This window comes from Colletotrichum chrysophilum, assembly GCF_026319265.1.
Source record: "Colletotrichum chrysophilum strain AFK26 chromosome Unknown scaffold_246, whole genome shotgun sequence".
Taxonomy (NCBI): Eukaryota; Fungi; Ascomycota; class Sordariomycetes; order Glomerellales; family Glomerellaceae; genus Colletotrichum; species Colletotrichum chrysophilum.
The window spans coordinates 15,874-28,600 of record NW_026517533.1 but is presented as its reverse complement, the minus strand read 5'-3'; the positions used below and the strand labels follow the sequence as shown (position 1 = coordinate 28,600).

The following is a 12,727-nucleotide window of genomic DNA, read 5'->3' as shown; positions in this document are numbered from 1 at the left end:
TGCCCAAATCTTTCTCGTGAGATGTCCTGAGGGGACGTGTTGTCACACATCGCGACGGGTGCGCTGCACACGCAGACCCCCCCAAGAAAGCCCAAGAGCAAATTAGCGAGATTTTTCCTCGGCGCCAATCTTTGCCCAGAACGATCGCGCTTGGTAATGTCAGACCTCCCGCAAAAGCTCAAGGGAATTTTCTGCAGATGTTAAACCTCAGACAATGACTCTCTATCGCCCTGGCGCCCAGGCACGAAGTCGACGTGAAAAAAAATGCAGAAATTGTCACCGAAATCTCGATGAAATTCGTCATGGGGAATAGGCCGGCTGGTGGGCGCCTGTCGATCAGTCACGGCCGTCTGTGGTCCTCGCCGGCAGCCGCTTGGCGCGCCAAGATTATTTGCGCTGATCTCGGGGTCTTGGGTCTTGGGTCTTGGGGGAAGGCGTCAGAGAGCAGAGTAGAGCACAGCTGGGGAGCATGATTGCGATGGACCCTGAAGGTCTGTACTCACGGCAGTGTGGTGTCTTGGCGCAGAGTCAGCTCTGATGGTTGGTGTCGACGGCCTCGTCTTGCTTCTTCGAGCAACGGGCGCTGCGACTGCGACGGCTCGTTCAGGGTGCAGAACCTACGAAGACAACGGGGATCTTGATCTGGAGCGACATGAGTCTGCCGCGGCACAGCCAGTCTCGAACGCTCTGCGCGAGAAAGCACCCTTTCGCAACGTTGCCGCAAACAGGGGCGTGTCTCGGCACTTTCCCACCGTCTGCATCGTGGTAGACTGCGGACGGTTGCAGTTGGCGTCTTGCAGCGAAGCAGATAATCACCCATCATGATCGGGTTGAAGGGAGAAAGCACCCAGGTCCAATCACCCGCTGCCCAGACAACACGGCGCCGTTTGCACTACAAGACACACTACCACCACCACGACCGTGAATGCGCATCCCGACTCTTGGCCAGGCGATAACCAAGATGGCCAATTTCCTTTTCCCGTCACCCAAGAAGTCTAAAGAGCAGATTAGTTCGCGATACGTCACATCATCAGGTTGGAAGCTGAGGTATGCCGAGCAGCGCCAGACACCACACATTACGGATGCCAATACCAATGCCTCTGTCCAAGACGCCCCAGAATTCCACCGCAGTCTCGTCCCTGGCGCAGATGCCGCCGAAACGGCACCGCATTTAGGTACACGCGCAGGCCCAGATACAGCTGTAAAACGCCCCCAAGAAAAGCCCAGGCTGCCCGCATGTCGCCGTCCTCACCGTTCCCTCTCGGCGGCGGGTGTCGTGATTGCGCAACAGCAGGTAGAGTGCCAATGGGCGTTGCGCTGGCGTGTGTCTGTCCTCCCCATGTCGCCGGGCTGGCCTGCCCTGGGCTTGGCTGCAACACCTCCCAAGAGTGGCCTATTTCTTGTGCGCTTCATGCTAAGGCTCGGCTGTCTTGTGCCAGGTAGAGGACTATCAGTGTGGTACATTCAGTGCCCAGCCCAGCACAGGATGGCCCAAGGGAAGATAAACCTTTCCTCGGTCTTGGCTTACATGCCTCTCTCACACCAGACGCACCTTTCATCTGTAGCACACGCACTGAACAGAGAGGACCAGCACAGCGCCAAGCAAAAGCACATCCCCCCAAATGAAAATACGTAAAACCCTCCTCGCCCCATCTCCCCTCCCTCCCCCTAGGTAGGTACCAGAAAAGCCAAGGCGGCCCTCAGTGGCCCCTTTCGGAGTCAGTGACCTGATAGCGCGACTTGGCGGGAAACCGCAGCGAGACCCGCGTTGCTGCTAAAAATTTCCGCCCAGCGACTTGGCTCTTGCTGCTGTGTTTTTTTTTTTATTTGTAGTACTGACTGTCCTTTGCCTGTTCTTCCTTTTGGACGGCTCCGGTTTCTTGGTTTTCTCTTGGGAGTGAAATGGTTCGGGCGTGATCAGAGCTTTTTCGCTCGGCGTCTCTGGGCTTTTTTTTCTTGGGATTTCCAATTTGGATAATTCAAAAGGTCGACGAGTGCCACATTCCATTTCTTCCCTTGACGACTCATCGCAACGCAACGCAAAGGCCCGACGTCATGTGGGATTGATTCATTTTGAAGCCCCCATCTCAATCACAGCATCACCGAAGCTACCCCCCCGGCATCATCACCACCACAGCACATCAGCATATGGATTTACAGACGACATCCACGACCCATTGAGTTCGCACAACCAGAAGGAGGAACATAATCACCAGAGAAGACACAGAAAGAATCCGCAGAGATCAAACCCCACAAGAAAGGAAAACCACAAACAAAATGTCCCTCCACGCCAGCGCCTACAGCCAGCCCGGCTACTCCGCCCCGCCCTACTCCGAGTCCGGCTACCACCACCCGCCCGGCGGCCAGATCTACTACTCCTCCCCCGCCGCCTGCCACCCACCCGACACGGCCTCGTCGACGCACAGCTCGCAGCAGCGCTACTGGTACGGCCAGCACCCCTCCTGCGCGCCGCTGCCGCCGTCCCCCGAGTCCGACCGCTTCAACCGCAAGCGCCGGCGGTGCACCTACATGTACTACGTCCTGCGCCAGCTCGCCATCGTCGTGCCGCTGGTCGTCGTCTTCCTCAACATCAACATCTACGTCTCGCGGCGGGGCAAGTACCTCAACGACGACACGAGCCCGAGCGATCCCATCTTTTATGCCATGTGGTTATCTGTGCCGTTGGTATGTTCTCCTCTCCTATCCTCACATCTCGTGTGTGCTGTAAGCGCAGAAAGCTGACCGCCGCGCCGCAGTCTGTCCTGATGATGCTCTGGTCCTTCACGACCGTCATCTTCCGCAAGCGCGCCGAGCACCAGCGCGGCGGCATCCCGAAGCACGTCCACTTCGGCATGGAGCTGTGCTTCTCGCTCGGCGCGACCATCTGCTGGATCCTGCTGGTCATCCAGATCGAGTCCAAGAAGAGCAACGCCTTCTATGCGTACCCGTACATGCGGTACGAGGCGGCGCTGGCGTTTCTGCTGGGGCTGATCATGTGAGTTCTTGTTTGAGCTGGGGATGAGATGAGATGAGAAACTGACGGATGGCAGGTTATCGGAGTACGGCCTCCTCTTCCGCGCATGGTTCGAGTTCAGCAACGACAGGACGCGGCTCGAAGATCAGGCCGCCATGGTGCAGGTCTGAGTCTATGCATCTGTTCATTCAGGCAATTTGTGCATGCGAGTGCGGCATGCATGTGGGAAATATGTGTGTACGAGTATGGGAAAACAGCGATTTCAGCATGGCGTTAGGGACGGAGAGAACCGGACGAGAGACGGATCACCAACTCATTGTTCTGGTCGATTGCATCATTTCTGTTATTTTGGAGAGAAAACCGACACGAGATACCCCAATAAGCGTAAAAGATACCATTTAATCAACATTGTCTATTTCACAACTCGGTCTCTTGAGTAGCGACTTATGCCACAGCCACCTCATCTCAAGCAGGCATCCCGGGAAGCTCTAGACGAGGAAAGAGAAAAACACCCCTTCAATTGCACCATTTCGCTATTTTGATGAGAAAAGAGACACCCAGCACAAAACCACCGTTTAACCAACCAACCCATCCATCCATCCTCAGCTCCCCCTCCGGCGCCTCCAACCAGCCCACCCCCACCCCCCCAACAACCCCCCCGCAAACACCACCGCCCCGAAGAGCGCCGTGACCGCGTACACCCCAAACGGCCCCAACGCCCCCATCCCAGGCGGCGCCCGCAACTTAAACCCGTCCTCCGCCGCGGGCATCCCCCCCAACACCGTCGCCGTCGCCGCGCCCTGCCCCTCCTCGGTAGTCACACCCGCCGGCACGTCCGCGCACCGCTCCGCATCGCACCACACCGTCGTCGGCGCCCCGTGCATCTCCGTATCAGACCGCGGATCGTCCGCCGCGTACGCCACCCCCGCCAGGCGTATCTCGGCGCGCGAGGCGGGGACGGCGTGGCCTGTTACTTCGCCCTGCACTGTCGTCGTAACCCGGGGGTAGGCAAGGATTTTCGGGGCCGTGAGGGACGCGATGCAAGCTGCTTCTCTGCATCCATACTCCAGCACTCTGTCCTAATCAGTAATCCGTGAGAAAGGGGAGGGGGAGGGGGGAAGGTACGTCGGACAGCAGAGCACACCCACCACCGCCGTCTCCCACCGCTCCGTGGCCGTCAGGGGCGTGAGGCTGTTATCCCACCCGGTGCTCCAGCTCACGCTCGGCTGGGTGTGCGAGGCCACGCCGTCCGTGGTGCTGCAGGCGGGGGAGAAGCCCGCGGGGCAGCCGTCCCAGTGCCATGCGCGCAGGGCGGCGCACGCGTCGGAGGGGGTGGTGGTGGTTTGCGGGGCGATGCTGCATTCCGGCGGCGGGGTGACGCGGGCGGAGGACATGGTGAAGCGGGTGGTGGTGGGTTAAGGTGAAGCTGTATCCATGGCTGGGGAGGCTGCTTTTTGGGGTTGATGCGGGTGAGTGTAGGGAAGGTAGGTCACTGGACTAGTTGATTTTAGGCGCGTCTGCGACCCTGCGGCCCGGCGTTCCGTGTGCGTGGTGAGCTGGGTCTGTACATTTCAACAACCACCTCACTGTGAGGCATCTCATGAAATGATGAGTGAGTGTGAAATGACATGAGATGAGCCACGAGTCATGAATCTCAGTGACCTAAACCCCCAACATCGATGAGATCACACAATACACCACAGGCATATCTGTATTACATAATCCGGTGAGGCCCGGTGAGCGGCATTCCAGATCACCGAGAACGAGAACAAGCTTCGGTGAGGCCCCACTCCCTCCCGCGGAGACCCAGATCGGGAAAAGCCGCTGACGAGAAGTGGATCTCCTATGAGCGTTGATTGGTCGCTTGGTCTCCGTCGATGGATCCGATTTGCTCATGGCCGTCTCAGGCGCGTCACAGTCGCCGCTGGGCCAATCGCAGATGGAAATCTCCCGCGATTCCCGACCCGGCCGAAGCCCGTCGTCGCTGGCTGTCGCTGTCGGATTCCCCATCAAAGAGCGCCCCCCCCAAAGGGCACCACCACACTCACCACCCAAGAAAGACCCCGCCGTCGTCACTGGTCCTCGATCCGACCAAACGTTGCATCCAGCCCGATCTCGCCCTGCTATCTTTAATTTTTTTTGTGTCTGTCCGTTGCATAATCTGGACCCAACAAGAGGAGGCAGAGGCGACCACCTAACAAAAAAAATCTCCACTCTCTCAGTCAACTTTCTTCCGTCCCGCAATTGAACCAGAAGCAAGCGAGCGAGCAGATTAGCCTCATCAGCCTCACCCAGCAGCCTCCCTCCCGCCGCAAGCCCCCCCCCCTCAACCCTCTGAAGCGGGCAGAGAGCGAGAGAGAGAGAACGTCTCAATAATGATCAGCCATGTCGACGAGAGCCATTAAGAAGAGCGCCTTCTCGTGCGAGCCGTGTCGCCGGCGCAAGGTACGTCTTTGCCTTTCCCTTTTTATCTCCGATGCCTTTTTTTCCTGCTGCTGTTTCACCACTTCCCCTTGCGCTGTTGCTTTTCCGCTTTCCCGCCTCCGCCACCGGCACCCGTACGTACCCCTGCACCACCACTGCCGGCCCAGCACGCGGCTGCTGCGATGCCAGGCCGCCCGTCGAATGATCACCATCTCGGTCGTGAAAGACTGCATCCATGGTCGGCCGGGCGGTCCGGTGGTGCGTGGTTCGATGTGGTGGTGCGGCGGCGTTGGCGGGGGTGGGACGGACGTCATCATCGAAAACCCAATCTCCGGACACGGCGTCGGACGCGGGGGGCTGACCGGAACCGGGATGACAGGTAAAATGCGGCGGCGAGCAGCCGACGTGCAACAGATGCGCCGCACGCGCGGATGAGTGCGTCTACAAACTGTGAGACAACCCACAACCCGTCGACGCCCTCCCTTACCCCTCACCCACTGTGCAGCCTAACTGACCAACCAAGCAACCCGACGCTGTCGTACACATCGCGCCTCGAGCAGCGCATCAAGGACCTCGAGGCCCAGCTGGCCGCCGCCAGGGTCCACGCCCCGGGCCCCTCGGAGCCGTCGCGGACCTCGTCCCCCAGCCTGGGCCCGTCCGCGGGCCAGTCGCCCATGACGGATCCGCATCACGTCGAGTCGCAGGATGAGGAGTCTGTGAGTGAGAGCTTCAAGGGGCTAAAAGTCGACGACAAGGGCGGCATCACGTATCACGGTGCTACGAGCTTCTTTCAGCTGCCGAGCGATCGCCCGCTCGGTTCAAGAGATCACACGTCGTCGTCGGAGCAGGCCATCCAGCGGCGGGAGAGGCTCGTCGCCAATGCTTGGCAGCAGAGGGCTCTCGAGAACATGTCCGAGATACCGGTGAGTTTCTTACCGTATGACTGGTATGCGTCACCAAGACTGACGGCCTGCACAGGAACCATTTGGATACCTGCTCAACGTACATTGGTGCTGGATCCAGCCGCTTTTCAACTTCATCTACAGGCCCGCCTTCACTCGTGAGTGCATCTCGTGTGAGTTTGCTGCTGTCATGCTGACCCCCGCCAGGTGATATGCAGACCATGGGGCCCTACTACTCTCATACGTTGATGAATGCAGTATTATCTCACTCCATCCGCTGGGGCAGGAGTGATCCCGCCACCAAGGAGAAGCTCGAAGAGTTCTACGACGGCGGTGCCCTCTTTGGCAAACACGCCCGGAGCATGGTCTTCGAGGAGCTCAGTCAGGGCGTTTGCTCAATCCCTACCGTTCAGACGCTGCTGCTGCTGAGCGCGCAGGAGTGCAGTGTCGGGAACAGCGCCCAGGCATGGACATATAGTGGTCTTGCGTTCCGCATCATCGACCATCTCGGCATCTGCGTCGACGGCCAGAGGTATCCGGGCTCGGTCCAATTAGCCGACGAGGACGTCGAGATCCGGCATCGCCTCTTCTGGAGCTGCTACTTCTGGGACAAAATGATTAGTCTGTACCTCGGCCGCTCGCCTTCGCTGCAGCAGACGTCGGTGTCTCCGCCACAGATTATATGTAGGTCAGCCTCCTGTCGTGTTTGTTCCCAAGCTAACACCACCAGTTGATGATTCCGCCGAGAATGAGTCCTGGACCCCCTTTGGCGTCGTCCCGGAAGGCGGCTGGAAGTACCCTCCCTCGGCTGCCCACTCCACCTCTTGCTTTACGCAAATGTGCCGTCTCTCGGTCATCTTCAACGAGATCCTCGTGCACATGTATGACCCGGTTCGTCCCAACAGCCAGGCCGAGATGCAAGAGTGCCTGGCCAAGCAAGAGCCCGCCCTCCGCCAGTGGTGGGATGAGCTGCCTCCTCACCTGAAAATGGAATCCACGGCGCTCCCGGCTCTCGCGCCACCGTCCCATATCATTACCTTGAAGTAAGCAATCATTTGCGGATCACAAAACTCTGGCTGACGCATCCCAGCGCACTTTACCGCACGTTCAAGATCCTCCTCTACCGGCCGATGCTCTCCCAGCGCGGGCGCGTCGGCGAAAATCTCCAACCGGTGCAACGATACCTCGTCGAGTGCGTGACGACCGCGACCTCCATCATCGCCATCTTCGACCTCTTCTGCCGCTCCTTTGGCATCGGCCACTGCGTCCTTTCCCTCTCATACAGCGTTTACATTGCCGCGTCCATCTTCCTCCTGCAGGTCCAGTCGAGCGTGGAAGATACGCAGGCGCTCCGCCGGCTGGAGTACTGCGTCCGCATCCTGGCGTCCGTGAAGCGCATCAACCCAGGTGAGTCTCCACACCTCGTCTCCACTCCCATCAGTGTCAATGACGTCGCTGACCCCTCTGGAAAAAGTCATCAGCAGCGCCCTCAACCTCATTACCCGCGAACTCGCCAGCCTCGGCATTGATGTTGGCGCCCTCGGCCTCTCAAAAACAGCCGCCACGCCCCCTATGGCGACCTACGGCATTCCGCAGGCCAGAGAGCCTGGCGTGCCGCCGGTCTCCGTTCCGCCGGGTCCAGAGGCGACCAGCTCACCGGAGCAGCTGTACAACTTCCCGTTCGTCGATACGCTCGGTCCGGAGGCGTTCGCGATCGACCCGCAAGTGTTCCAGAATATGTCGGCGATAGAGCCGTTGAGCGTCCGGGTTGGCGCGATAGAAGAGTAAAATCATGCCCTCGAAACGTTTCCGGCGTAGTGGGGACCTCGAAGGGCGCATTTAAAATCGCCCGCCGTATCGCCAATCTGAAACGGCCCGTTTGCATTGTTCGAATGGGCTAGTTCCTTGACCATGACTTTTGAGGGTACTGTTCCAACAGTCACCAGACCACGACCAAGGAAGTCAATATGGTGACAAGACTTTCTGGGACAATTTATCTTGTAGTGCTGGAGACGCCGCCAGACAGAGAGCAGCATCTAGTTGCGACAGCTTGCATCCTCATTTTGATGTTAAGAATCTTCGTCGAGGCATACCTGTAAACAGTGTCAGCACATACGTTCAAAATTATAGACCAAACAATTATCAAGAAACAAATACCGCAGGCTTCACCGGGAAAGGCACATTCTGCTCCCGATTAACATCCCGCCACCCCAACGTGTCGAACATCGAGAATTGAATCGCTGGTGCCGTGTGAGTTCCGGAATCAAGGACAAAGCCGGCAACTGATAAATTTCCTCGTGGATGCGTTCCCAGCAGTCTGATCGAGTCTCGTACTGGCCGGGGTTATCTATTATCGTGTATGAAAGACGAAGAAGCAAATAATTGTTTTGGCTGCATCGGAGGTAGGTCTGGATGCCTGCACATGCCGACTCTACCGCAATTCAGAGACAGAGTGTCGGCTTCGCAAACAATGGGATATTTTGCCAGAGAGACGATGGGTGTCAGGATTGCTGTTCTTCGAACTTGGATTTCCGTCGAGTTTCTGCGAGCATCCGTTAGAAAAGTATCAATAGCATTGCCAAAAAACGAATCAGGCTTGTATCAAAGAAAGAAAAGAAAAATAAGGCACCAAGCAGCACGTGTGATGCGTTGTCGTACGTTGCTATTTTCAGCAAGAAAAAGAGACATGGATCCTGAGACTTTGCAAAATTACTTACACTGACCGGCGTTTCTGAAACCCCCGCAACACCAGCCCGCCGGGTTCTTACTCAAGACACCGGAACCCAGGCTTGTGAATGATTCGGCCCGGCTGATCCGAACCTCTTTTTGGACGCAGATGATGGGCTGATCTGACACCTGGGAATTCTCAACCTCGGTGTTTGTCGGTTAAGATAGCCGTGGAGTTCAGGGACCCGATTTCTTCGAAATGAGGCGCGTCATCAGCTTGTGAGAAACCAGCTGACGTTTCTGCCGCGGGGTTATCATGTACGTGCTACCTGCGAAGAGGGAACACAATTGGGGCCGGAGGTTCTCGTGATGACTTTCCTCCACCACCGCGGAGGTCAAGAGGGCCGCAAGCACCGGAGTATGGCCGTCTGGGCCGTTTAGGCGACGGTGGCTGATCCACTCGGCCATGTTCCGAGAAATCTTGGGGCTTCGGTGTCTGGCTCTCGCATGCTGCGTGGGGGGTCTGAGGACTTGGTTCTTTTCGTTTTTCCTCTCGCGAAAACCATGGTTATGATGAGCTTATTCGGCCATCTTCCGCGCATGCAAATGTCTGGATAAGCTTTTTTTTCTTGCTGGCATCCGTGGGTTTTTTTCAGGCGGTGTTTGACTTGGGACTGATGAGCGGGCTGGGCCGCTCGGCGGACGTGCGTGGCGGCGCTGTGGTCTGGGATATTTCTTGGATCCTCCACTGTAATGACCGTTTATTTTAGCGGCGGTCTCGCCTCCTCGCTTCTTCGGTGATCAGATCAACGGCGCGCGTCGCAAGCGTTTTTCCCTCTCCAGGTTTTTCTGCGCACCCGCCCGTCGGAAGTTGACCGAGGCTCAACCGTCGATGATGAAGATGCCGCGAGGCGCGAGGTTGAGGGGAAAACGGAGGGAAAGTCTGGATTTCTTGGGAAATCTGGGGGCACTAGCGCGTATATGCGAGATGGGCGTCCGGAGGTTACACGCCACCCCCTTCCTGATTGCCATTTCTTCCCAGTCTCGCAGCGAACGGGACACGTGCCGATATGGGGCGCCTGTTTGGGGCCAGTCTCGGGGTATCTTTGGCGGCGGAGGACCGAAGTTCCGCAAGCGTAGGCCGGGGTGGTGTTTGGTCCATGTTGATATTGGCAGAATGGTGACTGGCTCGGCGGTGGTGGTGAGCGGGTTGCGTTCTGCGTTCGTCTGGCTTGTGACGGCGCGAGCGTGGATGATTACGTGCGATGAGCTGGCGTGGGATCCATTGCAGATGTCACGGCCAGGGTCCGAGGAAGGGTGGTTGACGAGGTTCGGGAGGGGGATCCGATCCCGATGGACCTGGGGGAGGTGAATCCATGCCCACGATGGGGGAGGGCCTTGGATGTTGCAGATTTTTGAGTAATTTTGAGTGGTTTCTGCCAAGACTGGAGATGCGATGGCAGGACGAATATGGAATGATTTTCGCGGGAAGTTGTCCGGAGACTTTTGGCGTCCCCGCGTTCAATTTTTTCCCTTCGTCTATTCTGCGCGTCTCGCTGTAAGTTTCGCTGGGTTTACACATGCAAAAAGCGCAGGGAAGAAAACCGTTCGCGAGGATCGTGAAGTGGGGACATGGTTCTGCGCCGACGCCCGTTGGCGGATACTCGTTTCCGGGCTGGGGGTAGGTTGAATGTGGCTCCGGGTCACCGGCATCCTCACGGTGGATGGCCGAGGTTGTTGATCTGATGCGGACTTGGACCGAGGCGGCGAGCATGGCGAGATGGTGGTCCAACTTGGGTGTAAACTTTAATGTGTTGCAGGGTGAGATATGGACGATGGCCGAGCTTGTTGAGGATGGAGATGCGGATGGGAGTGGGAGATGGGAGATTGTGGTTGCGGGTGTAGTTCGGAGGTGTCGTTGATGGATGAACGGAAGGAGACGCGGAATGGCTTGCCAGACTTTGGCAGGCACGGGGCTGGATGCCTGCTCTTCCTGTATAATTGTGCTGAACAAGTTCTTATGTAATCCCAAGCTTGCCCCTTTGGCTCAGTGGTAGAGCGTCTCACTCGTACGTCTGCGAATCATGAGAAGGTCCACGGTTCAATCCCGTGAGGGGGCAACTATTTTGCTAAATTGAGTAAACTTTTGCCGTTGTAGTATGTTTTTTTTCGTCTTACGCTCGTTCCACTTAGACAACTTTCTTATTAGGTTTGAATATGCTCCTGTTAAGTTTGTCTAGGTGCCTGCCTATCTGCAACAACCTAAATAACATTAGTGATAGGCTGGCCCTAAGTAATTAACTAACATTAGACTTAGTGTTCACTTATAAGAGCAACTCGGCGCATATAGGATTAATGAACTATGGAAAATGTCTTTGACTCGGCTCCGACTTGTGTGCATTTGCTAATTACATCTCATTAAACCCTACAACCATGTTCAAACTCAACACACCTTGAATCTCACAAACTGAGCAGCGTCCTCGGCATACTTCAACCCATAATTCTCATGCGCCTCCCAGCTGGTCCCTTGCGCGCATGCAGGATCATTATCGTTACAATAGTCCCTCAGCCGCGCAGACCACCGATCAAGCGACTCCAGCTGCGCGCCCTCCCTGGGGAAGCCCTGCATCGCCGTCGTGTCAGTCTTTATCCCTCCATTCCCGGGTTTGAATCCAAAACTCACCGATTGCATCCGCGCCCCGACCAGCAAGTTGTACGTCTGGTTCGCAACGTGCCGCGGCGAGCCCCAGATAAGAGCAGCAGCAACTATTCCGCAGATCAGTCTCCACCAGCATATACATTCATCCGGCAGGCACTGCCACTTCGCTTCGCACTCACCGTGATCCCCAGGAAACGCGTCCGGCGCCATCCCCTCGCTGCCCTCCTGCGTGCAGTTCTGGCTCCTGAACGTCCCGCCCCCGCCGCCGAGCACGTCCCCGACGACCTGCCCGCCCTGCGAGAAGCCGGACAGCACGATCTTCGAGCCCGGGCAGCGCGTGGCGTACTCGGTGACCGCGCTGCGCGTGTTGGCGATCCCGCCCTCGACGGAGTCGCAGTAGTCGTGGAAAACGGCCTGGTACTCGACGCTGGCCCACGTGCAGTCCCAGCCGGCGCAGATGGCCTCGGCGATGGGCTGCTGCAGGCCTGGGTACGGCTCGTTGGTGCCGCGGAGGAGGAGGACGTGGACGGCGGCGCAGGGGGTGAGGGGGCAGAGGGGGGACTGGGGGGCGACGGAGGCGGGGAGGAGGGCGAGGGGGAGGAGGGTTGTGGGACGCATGTTTGGAGCGGTGTTTTGGCGGGAGGGGGAGGGATGCCGAGATTAGGGTGAGACGGAGGGGATGAGATGTGCTGCGAGTCGTTTCTCGATTTCTTCGTTGAAACAAGACTTGGAGTTGTGTTCTTATGGGAATCGGCATTACTGCTATTCTCTCTGTTTGGCAGCCGAATATCCCCAGATTCGACGTCAGAAGCAGCAATCTTTCTCCGCAAACCCCAGGTTTTCCATCCCGGTCTTCACGTGGAGTGAATCCCATCCCGTCGTCAAAACCAAAAAGAAACGCCCAAAACAAGCTTGTTTCCCGCCGTGAAGTCGCTGGAGTTGTCATCCAGAGGCTATTCTTTCCTGATTCGTCCAGGCCTCGGAACTCGGAGGGCAACACCTCGCGGAACTCGGACAGGTGCTCTGTCAGAAAAAGCTGGGGGAGGTTGCAGCCACACCGCACGCGCACCGGCGTCTTGTCTCGGCAGATGGGCGCCAGCC

The 12,727-nt window shown here is 57.6% G+C and overlaps 3 protein-coding genes and 1 non-coding gene across 4 annotated transcripts; 3 read left to right on the top strand and 1 right to left on the bottom strand.

Moving 5' to 3' along the window:
* Positions 1-2,277: 2,277 nt before the first annotated feature.
* Positions 2,278-3,144, top strand: COL26b_013672 (uncharacterized protein; the record flags this gene model as incomplete). The annotated part of the gene is made up of 3 exons (XM_053186266.1): positions 2,278-2,685; positions 2,757-2,995; positions 3,051-3,144. 3 exons carry the CDS (start codon positions 2,278-2,280, stop codon positions 3,142-3,144), a joined length of 741 nt encoding a protein of 246 aa, XP_053029793.1.
* A 2,685-nt stretch (positions 3,145-5,829) lies between these two features.
* COL26b_013671 (uncharacterized protein) lies at positions 5,830-8,088 on the top strand (the record flags this gene model as incomplete). The annotated part of the gene is made up of 6 exons (XM_053186265.1): positions 5,830-6,321; positions 6,377-6,458; positions 6,508-6,984; positions 7,031-7,343; positions 7,391-7,707; positions 7,775-8,088. The coding sequence occupies 6 exons, from the start codon at positions 5,830-5,832 to the stop codon at positions 8,086-8,088; spliced, it is 1,995 nt and encodes a 664-aa protein (XP_053029792.1).
* Positions 8,089-11,003: 2,915 nt separating this feature from the next.
* Positions 11,004-11,087, top strand: COL26b_013670. Its single transcript has one exon. It is a non-coding gene; the product is annotated as a tRNA-Thr (tRNA).
* A 323-nt stretch (positions 11,088-11,410) lies between these two features.
* COL26b_013669 (uncharacterized protein) lies at positions 11,411-12,244 on the bottom strand (the record flags this gene model as incomplete). Its single annotated transcript, XM_053186264.1, has 2 exons — positions 11,411-11,590; positions 11,651-12,244. The coding sequence occupies 2 exons, from the start codon at positions 12,242-12,244 to the stop codon at positions 11,411-11,413; spliced, it is 774 nt and encodes a 257-aa protein (XP_053029791.1).
* Between the last annotated feature and the right edge of the window lie 483 nt (positions 12,245-12,727).